This window comes from Epargyreus clarus, unplaced genomic scaffold, assembly GCF_041222505.1.
Source record: "Epargyreus clarus isolate Ecla_fem2 unplaced genomic scaffold, WU_Ecla_fem_2.2 ptg000004l, whole genome shotgun sequence".
NCBI lineage: Eukaryota > Metazoa > Arthropoda > Insecta > Lepidoptera > Hesperiidae > Epargyreus > Epargyreus clarus.
In genome coordinates, this window is record NW_027332212.1 from 13,398,279 (window position 1) to 13,426,186 (window position 27,908).

Here is a 27,908-nt window from a genome sequence, read left to right on the forward strand (position 1 = left end):
GATGCTTTATTTAATCTTCTAAAGATAATTAAATTATTAAATTACACTAGAATTTATTTTGTTTTTGTCCTGTTTATCAAATATTTAGATGATTTAGAACAATATTAAATAAATATTGTTTACAAAATATTAAATAATGTATACAATACTATGTCGGGTTGTAATCGATTTGTATATCACATGCTTAGAGCCTAGCGATGGCATGTGTCAAAATTAGCCTATTAAATTGTGACGACTATACAGGTTTTCATGGGAAGGCTTTGCCATATTATATTATAACGTGTTTATAATATATAAATATGTAATTTCAACATAAAAGTAAACGCAACCTTCTGTGCATCACTGCCACATCTATTTCTGCCTAAAAACAACAGCGTTAAGCTAATGTGTTCAAGTTTGAAGTGTGATAAGAGAGATATACTTTTCCGACGCATTCCAGCTTCGCCCTCAGGGTTAGCAGCGCATCTATGGCCGACCTCAGGCGGGAATCTCGTCAGAATTATTGGAGATGCACATGGGCGGCAATAGATACATCAGGTGGACAGCATGATCGTCTGCCGCTCCTATGTTAAAGAAATACCACCTTTAAAAGATAATTCACATCTAAATATAAAGACATAAAACTACGAATTACAAGCTATGTTGGCAAATACGCATAAGTTTACAATTTCAGAGGAAATCATTTATTATACATACATTGCCTTATTAAGGTAAACGCACCTAATTCCGTGGAGCTCTAAATTCCGCGGTATTTAGAAAGATGGCTATTACAAACTATTTACGGACTCATTTTTATTGTTATTGAAACGTAATATACATTTATTACAAAGGAGATGTTTCATTTTCGGCCATCTCATGTACACTATATCTAAAAAACACGAATAATTTGTATAATTGAAGAAAAATACACATATATTTTGATAACGTAAAGTATTCCTGTTTAAAAATATTTAAAATAAGCATTCCTCATTGAAATATTAAATATGGCGGAATACAGTCAATGTCAAGTTTTCAAACCTGTCGATGTCGGTCAGGGAACCTATGTGTACCCCACACATAGGATACTATACTCTTTGGATGTCGGTAATTCTGTATTTCGCTGTTTTTGTCGTAGAGTTATTGTTACCTTAGTACTTTACAACCTGGCTTTTGTTTTGGGTATCCCGTCATTATTTCTGAATTTAATTAATTATTTATAATAATTATAACAAAACCACCTTTTAAATAGTATCTGGTTTAATAGATGTAAGTGACATGTCAAATTAAAAAAGAAGAAGTTGTCAATTTGATATGTGTAAAAGTAAGCGTTGAATAAATATATACTGATGAGAAGATTCCATTTTAATCCTGAATATGTTTCTACTCTGTGCTGCTTACGATTTTGGACTGATTCTACCTTACTTGTTTACCCAGCTTATGGACTCTTGTGATTTTCGTGCGATCGCTGTGGATTGTGTTGACAAGGATTCAATATCATCAGGTAAAATATACATCAGTTAGTTGTATTAATCGTGAAATAATCGTTAATAATTTTAAACTAGAGAGGCTAATCTTTTTACATTTCTCTTTTTTTAGATAATTACATTAGCAAGACAAGAACATTCTTGGAATGACAAAATAATCAGTTATTATTGCAACTACTTCGCTGGGAAACAAACCGTACTCGTAGGTAGTTGCGCTCACATTATGACCATTGTTTGATGTTTGGGCTGAGCTCGTCACAGGATATTACAGAACCTGCTACATGATTGGATGAAAATATTGATAAGGGAAGATATTGAAAATGAATAAATAATGTATCTAAGTGAAGAATAAGTAAAATATTATCAAATGTGTACTTAAAGTTGTTTTATTTACACACTTAAATGTTTTAACTAAAATAAATTGGTATAGAAGTACATATTTTGGTATGTTTGTTTTAAGTCAAGATTTATGAAAGTAAATATAATTAATGTTTATCAAATATAGGCATTGTTTCTCAATACATACAATACAATATTTATATATATACGCCCATTCGCATAACAATATATTAAAAAGTATATAATGTATATAGTAAGTTAAAATAGAATGACAGATGACATTATTACTGTAATCACTACCGCCATGATGTTTTTCCACTGTTGTGTTGCAAGTTTAAGTGTAAATTATTGTTTTTTAACAATTAAACGAACATGATTTGCAGAAAATGAACCCCTTCGAATTGTTCTTTGCAAGTTTTCTTAGTTTTTAGTATAGTGTACAAAAGGTGGCCGGGAGCCCATACATTTTGAAACATCTCCTTTGTCACTCATTTTGGGACCTGTGCACGTGAATATCATGATTTATCATACGGTAATTTTCTTATTAAAATTGCACATGGGGGATAGTATATTGATGAAAACAATGTAAGAAATTTGTATGGAATCAATAAAACTTAAATATTATGTATAGTTTCTCTTAGGAACTGAAACTAAACTCAATAAATAACAATAAACAGCTAGAATAGTTTACTTTAGTTACTTTCTAAACATCATTAAATTTAATTTAATTTACCAGATTACATTGATGTTATCTACTGTTACTATGTGTGTTAGTAAGAACTTAAATCAGTATTATAATTATTAAAATCGTGTATTGTCATCGGTTTTTGATAATTTTTCAAAATTTTTGAATTAAACTGAACGTTCAAAGTGGATAGAAATCGGGTTCAAAGATTCCGTTACTGTTACGTACATACATACATACAAACATACAACCCAAGCTAATAAAAGCGTGTTAAAAAAGACAAACCCACTGAGTTTCTTACCGGAACTTATTTTGTTTACTCGGAATGTTCTAGTCTTAGTGGAAACATGGCGGATACCATCTACGTGAAATCATTTCTTTAATACATGACAATACTTTTGAAAAAAAGCAAGTTGTGATTCAGTCACTTCTCCGCAGCCTCTCGTAGAAGCAACATGGCGTTGCAATATAATCTGTGCGCTTTGTTTAATGCACTTAGTGATCTGTGCCGATAGTCAACCGATATCCAAGACGAATACAGAACTTAGTGAGTTATATAATGCGTCGGGATGCAGCAGCCAGGATACAGAAAGACCGAATTACTTATATAAACGTATTTAATCAAAACAGAATATTACATGTTTTGGATTAAATCTAACCTAAACTAGCAAAAAGCGAAGCTTTATAAGGGCTCGCGTATCGTGAATGGTATATTCAGTTTAAGATCCTATATCAAGGATGATGTGGTCACTTATTAATTAACAATAAATTGTTAAATCTACCTTTCGTCAGAAGACCTATGAAGAGCAAAGCTACCTTTGATCCAGAACCAGAACCACTTTAAATGCTTGTGGTGGATAACTTATATTAGATCCATTTTTTGGGATTGTAATTTTTGTGCGATTTATCCTTGGTATCTTTTTACTCCGCCATACTTATAAAATTATTGCGTCTGATTTGCAAAAAATATTTTTTAAGTATATATAGGTATAAGCTATTGTGGATGTCTGAAACGCAGTACATTATAAGCTAATCTGGGGTCTGTTACCAATCAACAAGATGGTGAATGACCTTTATTATTCTCTTCATGTCGATTTGGGTCATTTATCAGTGAATGTTGAATTCACCACGACTTCTTTAATTTACTAAAGCTCCGAGGGATACATTCCGTAAAGCTGCGAATGAGCTACTAATTAATTCTATTAAATAACATTTTTATCAATTGTTAAATTAACTATTAAATTTATGAATTAAATTAATGAATTATGTGTGTGGCCTGCTCAATTAGTTTTGTATTTTCTTTTATGTTTCTACCTAACATAACCAATTCTATACAATACAGGAACGAATTTCCGTAAAACACAATGTGATAGTCGCTAAATTGTAAATTTGTCACTGGGCTTTTTGTCACAAACAAAGTATTTTTTGACGATGGAAATGAAATTTGCGGATGGATTCTAAACGGGTAGTATTTAAACGAGTGACTGCAAATAAAAGTTTTGAATGACAAAAATAATGAATTTTGGTTATAGTATTACTAAGGGAGCAACTGGCTACGAGTGACGAGAAATCAACAGAACAGCAACTTACAAACATTAATTTGAGCGACCTAATATTTTTCTAAGTGTAAACATTACGTCCTGCGTTTTATTCAATATTTAGCAATTTTTTTTTAATACTGAGCAGCATTTTATTTTAAATGAAGTGTTTCGAATACAAGAATCACTTTGAAAAATACTATAATAAGTAGAATATTGTGTGCTCATGTCATTGATCATGAATAAAGGTAAGGTCTGAATTCATACAGATTGGGCCCACCCGCTCGCTGGGCGCTGTCGCGCCCTGCTCGCTTCGTTTTATATTGTCTTATATGTTCCAACCTAACCTAACCAATTCAATTACAAAAGCCTAATCTATCTTAATACTAAAGTTGCCTCTCTATATTTCCAGTCGCTCACTTAGTAATGTAGTCGCACAAGTTATTAAAACAGTATGTCATTATCAGTCGCTAAGTTTTTTTTTATTTGATCGTTTTATAATTTCTCACTGTAAACAAAAACTTAGATTAATCGGATATGTGGAGTTTTTGAAACTGCACTGCGTCAAAACATTTATAATATCCAACGAATATTATAAAGGCGAAAGTTTGTGAGTATGGATGGATGTTTGTGCCTTATATTAATCGGATTTGAATGAAACTTTACAGTATTACAGTCTATAAGTACACCAGTATAACCTGGAGAATACAATTCATAAAGATATGGCTATACTATACTTAGTTGTCAGAGCTATATTGATGTACCTACTATACGATGATACGTAAATTTTATATGAATGGATTAATAGTAATTAAATAGATACATTTTCGGTACGCATATTGTAAATAGATTAACTTTTTCTTTGACACTAAATAAATCGGACGGATAGTTTAAATTAAGGTGGTAGAACCCTATGTGGTTCGACTCCGGCGGCACCACCGCCACACCTAGTTCTGCCTCATAACAGCAGCGCTGTTCTGGTTCGAAAAGTGTGGTAAGGGAAACATGGTTTTTCAAGGCGTTCCAGCTTAGTCCAGTTTTGTCCAGGGGTAACGGCGCATCTGTGGCCGACCTCAGGTAGGAATATGTAATCCTATCTGGGTTTGATTGCAGATGTCCATGGACGGCTGTAGCCACTTACTACAGGTGGACTGCATGCTCGTCTGCTACTCATATATTATTAAAAAAAAACTTATGTGAGACGTTCCAGTTTAGTCCTCAGGGGAGCGGCGCTTCTGTGGCCGACCTCTGTTAATTGCAGATGTCAATGGGCGGCAGTAGCCACTTACCATCATATGGACTGTATGCTCGTCGGCTACTCCTATATTATAAGACAAAGAAAAACTTGAAACAAAACGCTTTTAAAATACACCGGTGAAACCTCGGTGAAACGCTGCCACCTTAGCATTTTCATATTTTTGATTGACATAATTATGTCATAAATGTCTGCATTCATCATGACGTTTTTTTTATTCTGCCATTATTTAAACAAAAATAATCCAAATCATACAGCCATCAATGTTACACTAAATTTAAATTTGATAAAAAAGTGTTTTTTTTTTTGTGAACAAAACCTTATTTCAATCGTGTTGGTCCAATCTAGACATGACCTTAAATAACTATGTTAAGTTTCAAATTTATAAGCCCTGTAGTTTTTTCAAAAAAGGGATGGAAAGCTTGCAAGATTTTCGAATTATAGAGGACTCGCTTCGCTCGCCCTAATTAAAACTAACTATCCTAAGTGACTTGCTGGGGCAATGTTAGCACCCAGAGTTAATTCCCACGTTCAGGACTATACAGTGGAAACGGAGCGGTGGTGCGGAGTCAGCGTTCCCACGGTACGGCGGCGGTGCAGGATCAGATGTCTTCTTGATAATTTTGTTTAAGGCGAATTTCTAACTCTGGTGATTAAGGTCAATATATAACAAGTGGCCAATATAGGACAAGTGCGACGGAATAAAAACAATAATATTGTATTGTTCTACCGGTCCACCCGAACTCGGCCGAAGATGCCCGAGCGCGCCTTACCAAACTTTTCACTTGACACCGAGAAGTCACTGAATAGAAATGTCATATTTTATTTTTTTGTACTAGTGACGTGAAGGAATACGTTGTATCGGTAAAATAGGTTCACATACTACATATTAAAAGTATTTTTAGCCACAAATATTACGTAGATAATTTAAAATAAGCCAAATACCAAGGCGCTAAATTCGGACATGTATGCATGTCCATGGGTCGCTTAGGAAATTTTAAGGGTACTGACATGTATACAAGTCGCCGGGCATTTAAATAGCGAAACGTGAACTTACTAATATAAAAGTTTATTGTACTGACGGTTCGGTGCTAATCGGCGATACCTGTATATCATGTGACGAGTAAGTATCGACGATTTTATACGAGTATTTAAATTTTCATATAAATGTTCTTCAAATTTAAATTTACTTATATATTGTTTAGTTAATATGGAAAATAACAAAGCTTATTTATTTCAGAATTGAAGCGTTGGTTGGAATCCGCCCAAAAAGCTTTAACTGTAGATAAAATTGCTGTAGTGATAGTGATAGCCTAGTGGTTAAGAAACTCGGCCTCTCGATCGAAGGGTCCGAGGTTCAAATCCCAGGCACGCACCTCTGATTTTTCAAAGTTATGTGCGTATTAGAAATTAATTATCACTTGCTAAACGGTGAAGGACAACATTGTGAGGAAACCTGCATACCTAAGAGATTTATAAAAAAAAATCTCAAAGGTATGTGAAGTCTACCAATACGCACTTGGCCAGCGCGGTGGACTATGGCCTAATCCTTCTCATTATGAGAGGAGATCCGTGCCAAATAGTGGGACAGTAATGGGTTGTTGATGATGATAAAAATTGCTGTCCCTACTGACCGTAGCCGCTAACGTCATCGTGACAGTAACGTGTAGTCAACTGACAAGCTGCACGCAAACCCGCTCTCGTGCATTGCCTCTGCAATACAGCTGCAATACATTCTGCGTGCACAGAGCAATAACTATGAGTGTGGAATTTAATTAATTAATTTATTTATTTAAATAGTATTTAAAGCTTAAATTACAGTTTAATACCTAATTCGTCACAAAAAAAATCTTGATACCGTTAATTAATATTAAGTATTTTTATTAATGTCTAGAATCCCTATAATTTGCATGTTAATATAGTTACGAAATTGTATGTAAAAAGTAAGTATTAACTTACATTAAAAGAGCTTAGTTGCACTTGGAATAATTTATGTTGTTTTTTTTTACTATACTTTTTTATGCAAAGAATCTTTAATAAGTAAAATAGAAAGATACGTCACCATTTGAAATTGAATAAAGCCACAAAAGGATGATTCTATCACTTGACAAATAAAAAACTGTTTAGAGTAAATTTACACACAAGTAACTAATACTACGTAATTTACGTAATAAATAAGTGTTTTAAACATTTTAGGGACATTTTAGAGCGGAGACGTAATAACACATTATTTAATCTCAATTTCAATTCTCAAAACTGGTTGCATTTTTTTGTTAGGAGTGATCAATCTATGTATATTACTCATCTAAGCGAGGTATTTAGAGCGTCTGATTTTAATTTATCTTATTTTAACGTTGTGCCAACCAAAAACTAACAATCTTTATTTGTATATTACTGTATTACTAAATATATTTAAAACGTGAAATTAAATACTACTTAAAATAAAATAAATTAAACTATATTATACTAATAAAAATATTTACAGCTTTTTTTATTTATTTAAACCAATAATTTATGTGCATAATATATAATTTTTTGGCTTTGGCTCGACTTGGCGGAGGCCGTGACTGACTGCCGTGACTGCCGTGCCTCCAGATATAAAATTATTCTCTGCGTGTGATATTAATTTCAGATCTTCTGTATGTATTTGATATGCATAATAAAACAAATATATGTATTAGTAAATAAATAAATGATTGATTAATTTAATGTATAAAAGTTTATATAATAAGTGTTTTCACAAATAAATATTATGGTGGAGATTTTTATAGTGATAATAATTTATTTTTATAATAAATTTATATAACAACGTTATGTATTGTTTTTTTTTTGTTATAATGTTGTGTTTAACTTACTATAAATTAGGTTCATAGTAATATTACACACGTAATAATATTAAAAAATACATATATTTAAATAAGATTATTTATATAGTCTGCTTTTCCCGCAAGTCATAAATGATGACTCACATATTCGCGCAGTCGTAATAAGTTTTCAGATTTTAGGGTTCCGAAAACAAAAAGTAAAAATGGAACCCTATTACTAACTCTGCTTGTCCACCGCAACCGTCACCGAGCCGACACCGATAATTAATGACGGCGCCGAAGTAGCATACATTTATTTACTATAGTCGCTTGTCCACCGCACGCCCGGCACCCGAGCACCGTCATCCCGGCCGCCGATATTTCGAGTAGATCGGTGTGACCGCTAGATAGGCACCGAGGCTCGGGTCGGTGTGCCGGCAATATAAAACACGTTGGAACTTGTCCATACACTGCTGTGACACGCCGATATCGACCGCGGTGGACAAACTATCGCCGTCACGACATATTAAAATCGACCCGAAATAATCTCGTACTCGGTATCGACTCGGTGACGGTGCAGTGGACAAACGACCTAAGATTCCGCTCTCTCCGTCTATCGCAGGGCTCTATCTCCTGAACCGTAATAGATAGACACTAGAAATTTTAACTGAATACGTAAACAGTGACCGCTATAACAACAAATGCTAAAAATAACAATAACGTGAAAATAAATCGTGATCCATCCGCTATTTTTTGACGTTTTTCGCTTAATCTATTAAACTGTAATATCTTGACAGTTCAAATTTTCGCAATGCAATTGTTATGATAGCAGCCATTGGAGTAAAACAATGGCTACTATAATAACAAATACTAAAAATAAAAAAATAATGAAAATTTTGATGGTACGGAACCCTCCATATGCGAGTTCGGCTTACGCTTGGTCAATTATGTTTACATACCATTCCTCTGGGGCAGCCCCGACACGACCATGTATGCGTCACCTATGGTCTCCACCTTGTAGACGTTATACTCCATTATCTTTTCATCGAATAATCTGCAAATGAATTCAGTTTATACTTTAACATTTATTCACATCAGACACAAGTAACTTATTTTATTTTTCTTCACTTTGAAGCAAGAAGAAGAATCAGAAGACGAACAATAAATCAAAGAAAACATGATTATTTAAGTTGAGTATGAATCAGATTTTTTTAAACGTGGTAGAACCCTTTGTGGTTCACCTCCGGCGGCACCACCGCCACGTCTATTTCTGCCTAATAACAGTTAAGCGCTGCTGTGTTCTGGCTTGAAGAGTGTGATAAGGGAGACATACTTATACGAGGCGTTCCAGCTTAGTCCTCAGGTAGCGGCGTACTTATATTTACGTCTACAGAAAAGGGTATAGATCTCCCTAAGTTTTTATGGCGAAACATATATAACACAAACGTTCGTAGCACAAAAGCAAAAACTGTGACATCTTTTCCAATTATCTATAAGACTTATAAACATAGATACTCTATTCCGTTATAGGAAATAATTATATTTTTGTTCCTTTTATCAATGTTATTTCATTGTCATTATTGAAGGTTCAATTTCCCAATATAATAAGTTGGAATATCATGTTATGTATTTTTAAACGCGGGTGAAATCGCGATCGCAGATAGTATGAATATAGATACTTTGCAATATATCTGCCACACTGGTATAATAGTCGACAAGTGATCAGTTAGTACTTATAGTACTTATAAGGCATGTGACAATTAGGATAATTATTTTAATTTAGCTCTTGCATGTAACAATTTACTGATTTCATACCTGAGGCAATATAGTTGAAGTATATTTAATTATTGTTTCCTTTTAACACTACCTGATGTATTTTTATGTCGTGATCAACCCATTAGTGCCCACTGATGGGAATGGGTCTCCTCTTAGAATGAGAAGGATTAGGCCATAGTCCACCGCACTGGTCAAGTGTGAATTGGTAGACTTACATACCTTTGAAAACTTTCTTTTTTTTTAAGAATTCTCAGGTATGCAGGTTTCCTCACGATGTTTTCCTTCACCGTTTAAGCAAATGATAATTAACTTTCTAATACGCACATAACTTTGAAAAATCAGAGGTGCATGCCATTTGAACCTCGGACCTCTCTATCAAAAGGCCGCGTTTCTTAACCATTATGTAGTTGTTGTGATTTTCATCACATGACTGTCCCACTGCTGGGCACGGGTCTCCTCGAAAGCTAAGCGAGAGGAATTAAGCCAAGCCCACCGAGCTGCCCAATTGTGAATTAGTAGACTATACTCATCCTTGAGAACTTTTTTAATGGAACTCCGACGTACGAGTATGTAGGTTTCTTCGTGATATTTCCCTTCGCTGTTTTTTTTTAACTAGTAGTTGGTTCAATACATAATTCAATAACTCTTATTTAAATTTTGTTTTACAGTATATTTTGCAGTAGCAAAGAAGTAGATTGTATTTTTTGATATTTTTTTCCACTTTTTTGTGGTATAAAGATAGAGACTTTGAACATTTGTTACCCACTCAAAGTATCCAAAAACCCCACAAAATTCACGAGAAAATGGTGGCGTGGCAACAATACTTAATAGCATACCAACAAGTCGTTATTATTACAATTGCATAAATTATCTCTCGCGAAACCGAACCGAGCCGCCATTTCCGAGAGCGCGGACGAGTTTTAAATCGACTGCTGCATTCATTTCAATGTACTTGCAGTTTATTCCAAAATAAGAACATCAAATCATGTTTTTTTTATTCAAAATAGGTTCTTTACACAGCACTTTTTGAATGTCAATACAAACTACCGCCACTTCGCAAAGTGTTTCGTTATGGAGTAAAAGCGGCGAAAGAAACTCCATGACACACATCTTCTTTATGTAAATGACTACTCACACTAGGTTAATATAAATAAATAACTACGACTACTAATAGCTTCTAGGTAAATATATTAGCAGAGGAGCGTGCATGACATCTGTTGATAAGTGGCTGCAGCTGTCCATGGACATCTGTAATCAACCCCAGATCGGATTAAATATTCCTACTTAGGTCGGTCACAGATGCACCGCTACCCCTGATGGTTAAGCTGGAACGTCTCGGTAAAGTTTGTCTCCCGTACCACACCTTTCAAACCAGAATTCAGCAGCTTCGCAGCAAATTCGCTTAACACTGATGCAGAAATAGGTGTGGCGATGGTGCCGTTGAAGTCGAACAACAAAGGGTTCTAGCACCTTCAATGTAAATGGAGTCTTAAACTAAAAATACGAATTGAAGAATACTATTAAGTAACAACAGATGTCATGCGCTGACATTATTATGGTGTTTTCGGATGACTGGACCAGAATATGTTTTTGTATTTGATATTTTTATTATTGAGATCAATGAATGAACGATAATAATCTTCGCTTACAAGATTATATATAATATATCTATCTATTTACAAACTTAAAATATATATATATATACAATATACACAAAAAATATAATTTAAACAAAAAAAGAAATATTAAAACGTAAATAATTAAATATAAAACAATGAGTCCAAATCACTGCCTCCCGGTAGAGTCCCAAGAATGCTGGCTGCGTTGCCGCGTTGTATGGCCAAACTTATTCTTTGGCCAAAGTACGCACCAGCTCTTGGGTCTCCAGAAACGTCAACCAGACGCGACGACATTTCTTTGAAGAACCGTCGTGCTTCTGGCCCCCACGGACCCAGAGTCTCTACCGCAAACGGCACAAATATGTAGCCATCCCTCAAGGCTGCATATTTGCGCCGCTTAACAGATTCAGCCGCCTCTGCCGCACCTCCTGCATGCGTCGAGGTCACTGAAATATGGGATGGAGCCAGCGTATCCACGCAAGTCGCATCCCATACAAGTGACCTCCCCTGTTTCCAGGGAACGAGAGAATATCCACATAGGCGGCCAGACGAGTTTTTAATTGACATAACGCAGTGATGACTGTTTCTCTGAGCTTTTTGATTTTAGATGCTACTCGTTTTAAGACTAGATTTTTTGGGTTCGAATGATGTGCCTAATTATTTATTATATCGTAATACAAGTACCCGTATTTGTACATTTATTTACAAAGTTGGTCACGTAAGGTACATAATGTACCTTACGTACATTATGGTTCCGTGGTAACACAACTCCGGTTGTGTTCCGTTGAAGATCCCGGAGTTCTCCAACAAGCGTTGAGGACGGCCACCGGCCGTTTTAAGTGTTAGTTGTACAACGCAATAGCGTTATATAACTAACATCAAATAGACCGGTAACCAACTAAAATCGTAACGACTAAGATGTAATCGATCGACTGCTATCTGGACACCCTGAAAGTTATTATCCTATCTCTTGGGAAAAATATTTTTGGGGTTAAAGGATATCATCCTCCTCCTCCTTTCAATGCGTGCGCACAATGTCTTAATAATTGGTCGAGTAGTTAAGGCGAAGGCGTAACAAACAAACTCACATTCGCATTTATTATACTCGTATGATATATATTACTCGAAGTTAGAGTTAGGATGTAGTTTGGATATGAACGACAGACGCTTATGTGTTACCCTTCACGACGTGCGGTCACCCTTCAAACTGCCGACATTACATTATCTTATACTAGCTGACCCGGCGAACTTTGTACCGCCTCAAAATCTATTTATCAAATATATTTCATATAAAATATAGCCTATGTTACTCGTAGATAATTTATCTTTCGAATGGTAAAAGAATTTTTAATATCGGTCCAGTAGTTTTTGAGCCTATTCATTACAACCAAACAAACAAACAAATTTTTCCTCTTTATAATATTAGTATAGATATAAAATTCTCGTGTCACAATGTTACTTACCGTACTCCTCCGAAACGGCTTTACCGTTTTTCAACAAATTTTATATGCATATTCAGTAGGTCTTAGAATCGGCTACTATCTATTTTTCATACCCCTATGAGATAAGGGTTGTTCACCCTTAACATTTATAAACGGGTCAACTAGTAAACTATAAAAGTAGGTAATCAATTAAGATAAAGAAAAAGGTTCAAAACATGACAAATATCACTGAACTCTATCCTTGAAACTTTCCTGAAAGGATCGGTAAACAATCCCATTATTTCCGGTTATAAAAACGTCTACCTAGATGTATCGCACAAACAAGCATCCATTTCAACAAACAATAGAAAACATCAGGTATATCAACAAAGAAGCATATATACATTGTTATATCATTATCATATGTTATATCATCATATGTTATCATTCTTATATCATATGTTGGGCATCATCATCAACCCATTACTGTCCCACTGCTGGGCACGCGTCTCCTCTCAGAATGAGAAGGATTAGGCCATAGTCCACCGCGCTGGCCAATTGCGTATTGGTAGACTTCACATAACTTTGAAAACTTTTTAAGATCTCTCAGGTATGCAGGTTACCTCACGATGTTTTCCTTCACCGTTTAAGCAAGTGATAATACGTTCTAATACGCACATAAGTTCGAAAAATCAGAGGTGGCTGGGATTTGAACCTCGAACTCCTCGAGCGAGAGGCTGACTTTCTTAACCACTAGGCTATCACTGCTTATATACATTTATATAACACATAGGTACATAAACTCAAAAAATATTCCTCTCCGACATTGGGTAAAAGAATATTAACCGTTTGTCCGTTTTGTTTGTGGCACTGTTTGTTCTGTTTGTTTTCATAGGCCTTACGTAAAATGAAAATAACCAAAACGTCAATAAGGATAACAGTCGCGTTTAAGGGTTAAGGGTTGAAAATATTATAGAGAAGTCACAAACATCCAAATATCTGACCGACTTCAAAAAGGACAGGTTAAGGAGGCATACTTTTCCAAGGCGTTCCACCTTAGTTCTCAGGGGTGGCACGCGTCTGTAACGGATCATAGGTAGAAATATTTAATCTTATCTGGGGTGATTGCAGATGTCCATGGGCGGCAGTAGCCACTTACAATCAGGTGGACTGCATGCTCGTCTGCTACTCCTATATTATAAAAAAGAAGGTCTGTACTTGGCCGCTGTGTACGTATGTATGTATGTAAAGTTGTATGCACTCAGAAACTACCGATCTGATTTGGACCGAGTTTTTGTTATTCCATAACCGTTTTCCTTCACCGATTAAGCAAACTATAACCTAACTAGCTTTTACCCGCAGCTCCCTTTCTTCGGTTAGAGGTTTTTGTCCTAAGAAAACGGTACTGTTTCAGCATAAATGGTACCCTATGTCCTTACGAACAACATCCGTACATATCATGTTCATCATATCACAATCGTTTATGAAGATGAATCGGTTATGAAGGCGTGTAAGCGTAGCAAATAAACAAAATCACATTTACATTATAGTCTGATTCATAATTAGGTGTCCAAAATGCAAACAAAGAAATGTCATTGTCAAAATTCGATTACAGGTATTGAAAACCTTACCAAATTAACAAGAAACGAAACATTTCACAAAATTCAACATAAAACAAAAACCTAATAACTGCACACAATTAAAAAAAAACGCACTAAGAAAACTAGAAAAAAATAGAGTTCGATCACCATCACGAAAATGAATAATATCAACTACGAAACTTAAAAATGGCGGCACAAAAAATATTTTGGATGCCGATTGTGTGACCATTATCACAATTTAATTTTCTCTCATAAATCTTGTTTTTTATTATTATTACTGTATGAAATGAAATTGAGTTAATATAAATATTGAAAAATGTGAATTGATTTTAATTTATTTACATTATTATTTTATTATCGATGTATTAATTTAATATTGTCAAAAATAAGAAACCGCCATTTGACACATATTTTCTTGATAGGTCAACACCTTTGTTTACATTTTGGACACCTAATTATGAATTGGACTATAGTAATATTATATTTAGGATGACTACTAATGATTTATCCAAGGTACTGGCAAAAAAACCTCGTCTTTTGTCATCTGCGTGAATCATCAAGCATTTATTTATTCATTATATTTATACAACTATAAATAAATGTTTGTCTCTATGTCCTATATAGAATCGTAAACTATGCATTTGAATTTTAGCAAAGTTGTTCTGCATGAGCCCACGAAGGTTTCTGAGTTAGTACAATTTTCGACAGGAGGCGCCACTATCATTCCAATGAAGGTACAATTATTCAGTTATATGTATGTCGTGTCTTTTTTAAAGTGGACAAAGCGCTGGCACTACTAGTAAAGTAATAATAATAGTTACATGGCACACTATTTAGTAAAATGGTTAGGCTTTTAATTAAACAGTCATATAGACTACCTGCTGCGAATTTTTTATAATATTGAACTAGGGATGCTCGTTTCCTAAGGTAAAGTCACCTATTTCCGCGGTATTTTCACCAAAACTAGAAAGGGCGTCAGATATTAAGCATTTGCTACGGCTTAATAAGGAATTAGATAATTTTATCGGAAGCTTTATTATATATACTCTTGAAATAGAATATGCATTTTACGATTAAATATTGATTTAAATATGTATTTTATATAAATATGAACCAAGTCAGAAAACCCTAATTCCGATGTAAAAATCCTTATTCCGATGTATTTGGTTCCTAATTCCGAGTGTACAAAATAAGGGAGTGAAAGAGATAGAACGACTGCTACATGGTGTATAAAAATAAATGTTAGTTATTGAATTAAGTTTCAATTTCGATTTAATTTTTTTTTTATTAGTAAAAGAGTAGCTTTATCAAAAGTGTTCTTAGCTATGATTAAAGGGAAGCTGCCGAAATAAAACTTTTTTACAGTATAGTTTCTTGACTGGTTAATTTTACTATATCATGTATTTTTTTAAACTGCAGTCAATTCGTGTATCTACAATACAATTTTGGACATTCTTCTTTGTGTACATTATACTAGAGTTTATTATCGTACACCAGAAATAATAATAATATGGAATATCGTCATGAGATTTGTAGAATTATTTCGTTTCGAGTAATTTACTCAAATGAAATCGTCGTAAAATGTTCTAGTTCTTATTTAAATATATATTTTAATCGTATAACAATGTTAATTCTTCATTAATTAGGATTAAGCTAATTACTGATAAAAACAATAGAAATGTTCTTAAAAACTGATGAAAACTTTAAACACCCTGTATAGTATTTTGCGGTTATGCCGCGGATTAATATGCCCATATAACCCAATTCCGACTTATATACATCGGAATAGCGTTTCGTAACTAAAAATCACGTTTCCAAATTCCGATTATTAAATAATAAAATACTTTTACACAATTTAGAGGCACAAAGATGCATTTTTGAAATATGTACATAATAATATACAATACTTGTTCAATATTACATCCATATCTGGATGAATTTCATTTTCTCTCCTTAGTTGTCCCATAGAAGAAATTAGGAAAGTACATAGATAGGTCATCTTTTTATTATACAATTAGGTAACGCAGTGCAATGCAGTACCTCGGAAAATGATTTCGATATTAATTGAGTATTAAACTTGTCAAATTCAAAGCAAGACGTGCTTATTCATAAAAACAACTGCAAAAATTGATATTAAAAACAAGTCTATGAAATTGCTATTCCGTGGTATACCTCGGTTTAAGGGACAGGCCAAAATATTTGGCACCTAGTGCCGCTGTATTTTTAAACTTATTTTTACTCTTATCTGTTAAGAAATAAGCACAATATGTAAATGTTATCGATTCCATATATAATCAATATAATGTTTTCATCGAAACACTTTCACACACGTGCAAATTTATTGAAAAAATCACTATTTGAGAAATCGTGACATTCACGTGCAAAAGGCCCAAAATGTATGAAGCATACGTTTGATGAAGGCACTAATACAAAACTATGCGATTATTTAAAAAAACCATACACATAATACTATTACGATAGCCATATGACGATAGAGTGATAAATTATCTATTAAATAACATACCTTTCAGTAAAAATGAGTTGGTAAATAGTTTATAAAAGCCGTTTTTGTAAATACCACGGAATTTGGTGCCAATTTCAGAACCCCTCGGCATTAGGTGACTTTACCTTACTCCGCATTATTTTCCAGGGGTCCGAGGTTCAAATCCCAGGCACGGATTTTCAAAGTTATGTGCGTATTAGAAATTAATTATCACTTTCTTAAAACGGTGAAGGAAAACATCGTGAGGAAACCTCCATACCTGAGAGACTTATATTAAAAAAAAATCTCTAAGGTATGTGAAGTCTACCAATATGTACTTGGAGCGTAATAGCGCGTGTAATAGCGCAGTGGACTATGGCCTAAATCCTTCTCATTCTGAGAGAAGTACTGACCTGTATCCAGCAGTGGGACAATAATGGGTTGATGATGATGATGATGATTATTTTGCAGTCCAACTGATGGTAAGTGAGGTACGAGTAAGTAAGGTCGGTCACAAATGTATTGCTACCCCTGAGAGCTAAGTTGGAACTCTCCGAATAAGTATGTCTCATTTATCACACCCTTCATATCGAAACACAGCAGCGCTAAACCTGCTATTATTAGACAGAATCGGGTGTGGGCGTGGTGCTTCCGGAGTGGAACCACAAAGTGTTATATCTACAATACATATAAATGTAACACTTACTTGTACAGCATATTGAGCATATTAATGATCTCCATTGGCGTACTGTTGGCTGAGATGTTGGTGAAACCCACGATATCGCTGAAGAAGATGGTCACCGCATCGAAGGACTCCGCAGGAACTGTCTTCTGCAATCACATCAGCAAACCGATAATCAAAGTACCACTGTGTAAAAAAGCGTATTATAAACCCGGAATATCTTGAATGATTAAAATGTGTCAATTGAGGAGCCCCAACTCTATTTTGAAAATTACTAAGAATACTAGTAATTATTTAAAAAAACAGACTTCTTTAAAATTTATTAAAACCGTGCCCAAACGATTAGTTCACGAACACGTCTATGATACAAAGGGCGCATTAGTCAGAGTGGGAGAGGTAATCTGAGGTCTCAAGGTTTTGATAAGATCCGACATGTATTTGAATTGAAGTAGCAAATGAGCATACAGTTGATCTGATTGAAAATGGTAATTCGTCATAGACATGCAACCATCCTCAAATAGAAGAGGAGTTCTACCTTCAGCCCATCCCGGATGGTTTAAAACTCTTGAAAACTAAAAAGATGCTTCATATGGCACCCACATCCTTTTCAAAGAATAACATAACGCTAGAAATAGGTGTAGCGGTATCTGCCCGGTAGAATATTTTTATACATATTTATTTTTTTATACATTATAGGGGTTGCAGTCGAGCATGCAGTACACCTGTTGACAAGTGGCTATTGCCGCCCATGTAATCGTAATCAAACTAAACCATCTGATAAACCAAAACATAACAGCGCTAAACACTGCTGCTATTCGTCAGAAATAGTTGTGACGATGGTGCCGGTGGAGTCGAACCGCAGAGGGTTCTACCTTCAAAATATACTGGTTCTATCAGCGCTCAAAGCGCTCAGTTACCTGAGCTCGTAGTCTCCGCAGAACTGGTAGAGGCAGCATCCTCGACAGCAGCAGGTCACTCTTCTGTTTCTCCGCCACCAGGCGTTGCGTGCTCAACTCTATTGATTTCGTAAATACCTGCAATAGCCAAAATGCATGCTTTTGCAAGAGCAGTGATGGCCTAGTGGTTCAAACTTGGGTTTCGATCGAGAGGACCGTTCGAATCCCAGGCATGCCTGACTTTTGGAATTAATGTGCATATTACAAATTACGACTAATTATCACTTGCTTCAACGGTAACAAGGAAAGAAAGGAAAACATCGTGAGGAAACCTAAGAGATGTTTAAAAGAAAGTTCTCAAAAGTATGTCTACCAATACGCACTTAGCCAGCGCGGTGGGCTATGGCCTAACCCTTCTTATTCCGAGAGGAGATCCGTGCCTTGGCAGTGGGACACTAATGGGTTGATAACAATGCTTTTGCAAACTTTGCAATTATTTTTTGTATGCGAAATTCGAAGCCCATATTAGGTATATGATTTTAGACTAAACTCCGCCGGATCCAAAGATCGGTTATTTAATTCTGGTGAAATAATAAAAAACCCTAAGAAACATGATAAATAAAAATTATCCGCTTGTGGTTTAAATTTTCGCCTTGTCCAAATCCAAATCTTGTACGAATCCCAGGCATGCCACAGATATTTTTAAGTTAGAAGGGAATGTATGTGAAAGGTATATTTAAAAGTTCTCCTTTGAATGCTCAAGTATGCGTCTGAGTATGAGAATTAAAATGTATGCCCCTTCGCAGGTCAAAAGTAGTCAATATCTCGTAGGCAAACATTGTCAAATTTCGATTTTTTGGAAAAACATTGGATAGATTAATTATTAAAATTATAGTTAAAAAACTAAAAACCACGCTAAAATCGCACTAGGAAAAACGTTAATCCTGACGATCCCGATGAGGATAATGGGATAAAATTATTAAAATCGTATATTGTCATCGCTTCCAGATAGTTGTTCAAATTTCAAAATTAATCGGACCGTTCAAAGTGGGTAAAAATCGAGTTCAAAGGTTCCGTTACATACATACATACATACATACATACATACATACAACCCAAGCTAATAAAAGAGTGGTAAAAATGGTCGACATTGGGACAATGCTTATATCCCACAAGAACTCATATATAAAAGAGATACATCGACATTAATCTGTTCATGATAAAAAAGTTTTTGGGTAGATCCAAAATACCATTAAATACCTCTATAGTGCTCACAGTGTGTCGTAGGAGCAAGATGAGGATGGGAGACGCCAACAGCACCAGAGCCAGTACCCCCACCCCCATGCCGAGGGTACGTCTTGCTAACCACACTTCTCTCTTCACAGACTCCCTGAAAATATTTTACATGTCAGGTTTTTGTAAGATAAGCTTATGACTTAATCATACGTATAGGAAATGTGAGAATCTGATCATTATGAATTGACTAACATTAAATTGTAACCAAAATTTTTATGATAGGGGAGTAGCAGACGAGCATGCGTCCACCTGATGAATCAACCCCAGATAGGATTAGATGTTCCTCCCTGCGGCCGGCCAGAGATGCGCTGCTATTATACTCCATTATATATACAACGCTTATAAATGCTTTCTACACTCACAGCCCCACACTAGGATTCCGTGTGTTGTGGGTGCCATGGACACACACATAGACAAATACACAAACATCCAGACCCAGAAACAGAAATCTTAATTCATCATTTACATATCATTTTAGCCGGGGATCGAATCCTAGACCCTTTTCGCGTCAGGCCGGTATGGTGGCCGCTCTGCTACGCGGGTTTTCAAGAGTCTATATTACGGTTCTGGGGATAGAGCCCTGTGACAGACGGACATATAGCGGAGGTTTAGTAATAGGGTTCCATTTTTACGCTTTTGGTACGAAACCCTAAAAAACAATATGACATCAGATGACCACAACATACATCCTACCTGACAACCGCCCACAAGCTGCTCTGTACATGTCGTAGTCTCTTCAGATACTCTTCAGACTCGAATATATACAAGTTGGTGCTGTCTCCCCAGGGTTCTGGCAAGAATGTCCCGTTTGGATTGTATAAATTAGATCGTTTGTAGCTGCGAACAATTAAAAAAGGTTAAGGAACTCTTGATCGAGAGGACCGAGGATCAAATCCCCTCTGATTTTTCAATGTTACGCACATATCAGAAAATACTCATCATGTGCTTAAACAATAAAAATGCAAAAAATATGCAGCTCCCTGATGTACCGTGTCCGGGATAGCTCCAACAGCATCCTGAAGATGATAAGCAATAGAGTTGACTGTAGTTATATCTCACCATGCAGCTTTCTACATTTAATGTTTTTAAGTATCAAATGTAAATGAGTCTTTGTAACTATAAATAATATTAAACGATGAGGAAACACGCATACCTGACAAATCTTAAAAAGAAAAAATTGAAAGGCCCGCGTATCGCAGCGGTCACCATACCAGTATGACGCGCAAAGGCTCCCCGGTTCGATCCCCGGTCAAACAGATACGTGAATAATTAATTTAGATACGATACGACAATAAAAATAGAAAAGGTTACGTAACGTATAAAACAAGTATCACTTCAAAAATCTTCGGGATATTGTCTTCCGTTTATTACAATAGAAACAAGCAAGCAAACAGTCCATCTGATGATAAGTGGTTAGTGCCGTCCATAAACATCAATAACTAACTTGATATAGATTAGTGGTTCCATCTAAAAGAAATCTCAAATGCATTGCCGCAAATATCTTTTTCCAATGTACATTTGATCAAACAAATTATGCATGACTTCATTCAATTTACTAGCAACACCGATATTTGATCAAAGGTTTTTCCAGCTAGAAAACTCGTTTCCAGGCCAAAAACAATCGCCAAAAACAATACCTCCACGATCTTCCATTTTCTCAACTACGTCAATTATAAAGAAATTTTAGACAAAGGTATTAGACGATTGGAATCTGTCAAAGAAATTTGATCAAATATTGGACATTGAAATTGCACAAAGATATTTGATGAATGGAATACCACCCCAAGATGAACACGTGTTACGTAAATCTGTTGGCATTAAAATTCTAAACATACCAAAACGGAAAAGCAACTTCACGTTTGAAATTAACGTGACGGTGGTAAGTCCCCGAGATACATTGCATCAGAATAACAAAAAAGCTTATTAATTAATTATGCAGGTCAAATTGGGAAGCGTGACAAATGTGGAATGCAAAGAATGTCAAACATTTTACATTTGTGATGTAACCTTATGGAATGTATGATGCATTGGAAATAACATTTTTAAATGTAAACTCACACACATTTTTTGTACCAACAACGTAATTTATGTTATGAATTGGTCATCGGTTTTCAAGGATTCATTTTAACAAAAAAAAAATAACTTTCATTTTCTATCGAGATCTAGGACCGTATTCTAGAAGACGATCTATATTAGGTTAGGTTTAAAGAATCTTTATTTCGCATAAGACATTACATTTGTCACTTAAAATGAGAAATTTACAAGAAATTAATAATAACGTATGGTAATGCTCGGTACGTATGTGTTTTGAAATGTATATACGTGTTTGTGTATATCGGTGCGTACGTTCGTGTGTGTATTGCATGTGCGTGTGTGTAGCGCATGTGTGTGTGTGTGCATGTGTGTATGCGTGTGTCTGAATGTGTGTGTGTAATTTTTATGTATGCATTCTTGACATAGTATTACATATTTATACACTACTATACTATTTATATTTATATTTTTTGTATTTTTATTTAGTTTTACATATTTTTTTATATTTATTCTTCTTTATTAACCCATTACTGTCCCACTGTTGTGCATGCGTCTCCACTCAGATTGGAAATGGATTTGGTCATAGTCCACCGCGCTGACCACGTGCGGATTGTTAGACTTCACACAAATTTGAAAACTTTTATAAAGCAATCTCATGCAGGCAGGATTATTCGACAGGGTATTAAGGACTTTTGTAATTAAATCAAAAATAACTGGCTGATGGCTGACTTAAAAGTGGCAAAGTATAGTCCACGCCAAACTGCTAGTCTGCTCTGAATATAGAAATGAATCGCGTCGCCATAGCAAATTGTACGACTCACTGCAACTTCAGAGCGGACTAGCAGTTTGGCGCGGACTATACCCGATTACCTTCAAGTAAAAACTCCCCTTTTATATGGCAGTGACCACTTAGCGTCATGTGGATTCCATGCTCGTTTGCTGCTTCATCCTGAAAAAATCCTCTCCTCCTAAAACATAAATTGGAATTCTTCTACTTACAAGCCAACCATGTCGTCCACAATTCTGGCCTCCTGCATCATATCCTCCACCTCCAGATGCTGCGTCATGGTCTGCAAGTGTTCCATGGCAAGCGTCATGTGTTTTTGAAGAACCGCCATCATAGGAAAACTGAGTTCATGGTTTATGTTGTAGATTGCTAGCGTGAGAGCTAGGGACAACTCCTCGACTGACTTCACCAGCTCATAACTAGCTGATAGTTGCCTGAAAATACAATTCATCTAAATTACTAGTTTCCACGAATTTACGTGGACTTTGGTGTGATAATCTGGGATAGTTAAGACATAATGACAGTGAAGTGATCGTAACTTTGCAAGTAAAGAAAGAAGCGAAGATGGTAGAACCCTCAGTCGTTAGACTCCGACAGCACGACCGCCACACCTATATTATTTCTGCCAAATAACAGCAGCGTTAAGCGCTGCTGTGTTCTGGTTTGAAGGGTAAGGGAGACATATATATTTTCTGAGGAATTCCAACTTAGTCCTCAGGGATAGCGGCGCATCTGTGATCTACATCAGGTAGTCATTTCATCTTTTCTAGGGTTGATTACGGGTGTCCGTGGCGGCAGTAGCCTCTTACTATCATTGTGGTTGGTGGAATGCATGCTCGTCCTATGCATGCTACTGGAAGTGATATTTAATGTCTAATACGCTAATTACTTTGAAAAACAGACGTGCGTGGGACTTGAACCTCGGACCCTTCGATCAAAGAGGCTGAGCTTATTAACCACTAGACAATCATTGTTATTTTTTATGACATATCTTCAATTGGTAGACAATTTGGGGATGACCACTTACAATACAGTAGATGGCATGTGGGCTAGCTCTATTTCATATAATTAATACGCGTATGAATACACTTAATAATACGTTTTATAACATTCAATTTAACCATTAAGGTAGGTGACACAGAGCGACAAAGTCGGTATCGGTCGTCGGCGTGAGCTGTCGCCCTAATATAAGTTAAAAAGGTCGTCGTCGGTCTGAAATCAACCGGATTTTCGCTAATTTTGACTTTGCATAGGACCTTTTTCATTTACCATATATTTACCAGAAAGGGTTTGTCGTAATTTGGCGGTCAATTTAATTACCGAATTCAACTAGATTTCATATGGTCTAGACTAGGGCACGGTTATTGACAAATCGGGCTTAAATTAGGGTCTTTATTTATCTGTACGATTTTATAAATATTCTATTTCAGTTTCGAGATTTAGCACCGCAGTCTTCGTCCTCGACTCATTACTATTGCTTTACTGAGCACTAGACTCCTCTTAGAGTGATAAGGATTTTTTTATTATACATATTCTAGTTCTGATCAACCGTGGATTAATATATTTTATACACTATTTTGATGTTTTTAAACTCTCAGGAGTATAGGTTTTCCCTTGATGTCTCCTTTCACCATTAATGCAAGTAAATCTGAGGTAGGATCTGAGATAGGATTTGAACTTTGGACCACCATATTGAGCCGCTAGGTAGAGGCTGGACTGTCCCTGTAGTTCCGGGACTAGAATAGGGCTACGGTATCCCCTGCCTGTCGTAGGAGGCGACTAAAAGGGGGCTTCCGGGGTTGCGGGCGGCAAGAGTGGGAGCTCGAACCGTCCAGCTAGCGACCCCGGGAAGGACGGCGGTATGTCCACACATGTCGCATAGCGTCGTAAACACTACAAGGTGTGGGAGGAGCGAAAACTGCTCCCCCAGGGTAGAGCCCGATCGGGGCATCGCGCTTGGAGGGCTCCGGTTGTGTTCCGTCGGAGATCCCGGAGTTCTCCAACAAGCGTTGAGGACGGCCACCGGGGGGGTTTTAGTGCGGTAAAAATCCCACATAACCCGGCGTCGCTCCCACGTCGTCGGGTACCTTTTGAAGGTTTCCCCCTCGAGAAAAAAAAAATATAGGTAGAGGCTGGACTATCACTTATTTTTAAGGTTCCGTACCAAAATGATAAAATCAGACTGCATGCTTCTTTAGTAGTGCTATATTATAAAAAAAACTTTAATGTAATAGATATCTTAATTATCGTATTAATTATCTACTAATTAAAAATGAATAACATTTCCTTTGTAATAAAGAAAAATAATTCATTTTATATTTTTAGTTAGCTTAAGTATTCATGTTTTTATGTTTCCTTATAAAATTGTAAAGATACGAATAAGTGCCGGTTCTAAAAACTTGCTGCCAGATTCTTATGAAGTCGTCATATGAATTTATCATGACGTACTTATTTCTAAACGTGATTCACAAAACTTATGATGATGACGTAACTTATGATTGATGACGACTGCACGAATTTCTGCATATTGACAAACACAAGATTTTTTCAGATTCATTTTATAAAAAATATAAAAATTAATGAATTTTTCTGCATGGAACTTTTTAACTTTGTTTATTGGGCTATTTATTATTATTGTCAAATATATAAAAAAATATTTTTGGTAAAGACGATTACAAGTACATTGCAGTGAGTTTTTGGTAATGATTTGTAACCTATCACTAACCCTATATATGAATATTATTTTATTATATTTATTTATTAATTTAACAATATAGGAGTAGCAGACGAGCACAGTCTACCTGATGGCAAGTGTCTACTGCCATCCATGGACAACTGTAATCAACCCCAGATAGGATTATATTCCTACCTGAAATCAGCCACAGATGCGCCGCCACCCTTGACGACTAAGCTGGAACGCCTTGGTACAGTATGTCTCCCTTCAAACCGGAACAAAGCAATACTTAACACTGCTGCTTTTAGGCAGAAATAAGTATAGTGGTGGTGCCACCAAAATCGAACCACAAAGGGTTTCACCACCCTTATGTCACCTTATCCACTGTTTTCAAGTGACGTTACATATAACATTGCTTTTGAATATCACTTTTCGAGAAACAGGTCAGTGAGAGTTATAAAATCGATATTCAAAAAATGTTAAACAATTTCCTAAAAACTGTCAAGCAGCCAATTTCAAGACTCCAAAGGGCCATTAAACCAGACTTACCTCCATAATGAATATGCGGTAGAGTTGATATTCCTCAATATTCGTAGGAGCAAGATGGAATTGATCTGCTTATAAACAGCTGACCTCCTCAACGAATCGATTTTCGTCCAGTCCCTTAAAAGGAAACACACAAATAATATATATCTCGTCGTGTAATTTCTATAGTGACATGCAGATGCAGGGTCGGATTTAACGATGGGGAGACCGGGGAACAACGAAGGTGTGAGAGCTCTTAATTATTTTCCAAATAAAAAAATCATTTTTTAAGGTAGGTAAAAAGACTTAAATTTGCTGACCCGTAGAAATTTGGATTTTTTTTCACTATTTTGGGGGCCCCTCTCCTGTGGAGGCCCCGGCACTTGCCTTTCCCTAAATCCGGCCCTGTGCAGATGGTTGCGTTTGTACATGCATGTGTTTTTTTTTAAGTTTTACTTATTTGGGCAAAATGATGATTTTTTACAGAACGAACACTGCTGCCCATGGGTATTTGTAACTAACTCCATACAAAACAATGGTTCTACCTGAAGCCGATTACAGACGCGTTGCGACTCCTAAGGACTGTGATGGTCGCACGATACGTAATTGGACCTGCATCCACACTCTTCCACCAAAACGCAAGAACTTCACGCTAAAAATAGGTGTGACACTGGTACCTCCTCAGTCGAACCACACACATTGTTTTTCGACGGCGAAAAACCGCTGAAGGCCTGTTGTTATGGCGCCAATTAGAGGAGGCCTATGTCCATCAGTGGACCTCAAAAGGTTGATGGAAGATTATTTTTTATAAAACCAAAAAAAAACAATTTTAATAAATTCAATGATATCATACCAAAGGAATTTATGTTGCATATTATGACTATCTACAAATATATTTAGAAGAAATATTTTTATTGCGAAATAACAAATTACGTACATAGAATGGCATTTGTTATGGGAAACCCATAACTTAATACGTACTATGAATGGTATTTAAATTACGTTGGCAACTAAGTTTTTGCCAATTCTGTAAATTAAAGATTTCACAGATTATTATGAAGTTTGTGACCTAAACTCTTATTACAAAAACATATATACGGTCGAATTAAGAAGCCTCCTCCTTTTTTGAAGTCGGTTAACAAAACGAATAATGACAGGAATGAAAAAGAGCAAGAGCTCTCCCTGACTTTTCTTGTTTGAATTACAAGTAATAATAATTTAGGTATTTTTAGGGATTAAAATGGAACGTCAAGTTGGTATGTTTAGTTAAGTTCAATACAGCAAATTGTTGTTTTGGTTAACATGGAAGATGTTACTTTGGTATTTCACAGTTTTTTTTAACACACGTTAAACTAGGCGGGAACTTAGCTGCCAACTTTATGTTTTACGCCGTTGACATCAATCGTTAAACCTCTTCGAATTCATATAAGGATATTCGAATTAGGTTGGCCACCAACCCCATACCTTCCTGTACCAATCCGCATAAGTGGAATACGCCCCAGGTCTTAAATTGTAAGGAATTTGACCCATGCAAACGCAACAATACATCAGTCTAAAACCTTCTAGATGGTAGAACCCTTTGTGGTTCGACTCTGCTGGCACCACCGCCACTCCTATTTCTGCCTAAAAATGCCTGTTCTGGTTTTTAGGGTGTGGTAAGGGCGACATACTGTTCCGAGGCGTTTCAGCTTAGTCCTCAGGGGTAGCAGCGCATCTGTGGCTGACCTCAGGTAAAAATATGTAATCCTATATGGGTTGATTACAGATGTCCATGGGCAGCAGTAGCCACTTACCATCAGGTGGACTGCATGCTCGTCTGCTACTGTAATATTATAAAAATCCTACAAATATTAAGATTAGATAACTTACATGTGGTGTAGAACATCCTCCCTGTAATGTCTGCATTAAAATAAATGGATAATTTGTAGATTTTATGATACACTATCTTATTTTAATTGTTCTGTTTCTTAGGCAGGACTCCTCTCAAGTGGTAAAACTCTTGGTTCGATAGTAGAGGCACCACCGCCAGAT

The 27,908-nt window shown here is 35.9% G+C and overlaps 1 protein-coding gene across 4 annotated transcripts in view; it reads right to left on the reverse strand.

The window, feature by feature from the left end:
- LOC140757607 (uncharacterized) overlaps window positions 1–27,908 on the reverse strand; it is a 142,868-nt gene that overhangs the window by 55,247 nt on the left and 59,713 nt on the right. Inside the window, exons 4-11 of one of the 4 annotated variants that reach the window (XM_073093441.1) lie at window positions 27,747–27,776; window positions 25,902–26,015; window positions 22,891–23,112; window positions 20,551–20,694; window positions 19,837–19,951; window positions 18,583–18,699; window positions 17,690–17,814; window positions 9,044–9,138 (exon numbers count right to left, since the gene is read on the reverse strand). In XM_073093441.1, coding sequence (XP_072949542.1) covers window positions 9,044–9,138; window positions 17,690–17,814; window positions 18,583–18,699; window positions 19,837–19,951; window positions 20,551–20,694; window positions 22,891–23,112; window positions 25,902–26,015; window positions 27,747–27,776 — 962 coding nt within the window. Of the gene's footprint in view, window positions 1–9,043; window positions 9,139–17,689; window positions 17,815–18,582; window positions 18,700–19,821; window positions 19,952–20,550; window positions 20,695–22,890; window positions 23,113–25,901; window positions 26,016–27,746; window positions 27,777–27,908 lie in introns of all 4 variants that reach the window. The other 3 variants (XM_073093440.1, XM_073093442.1, XM_073093443.1) reach the window with 3 other exon arrangements.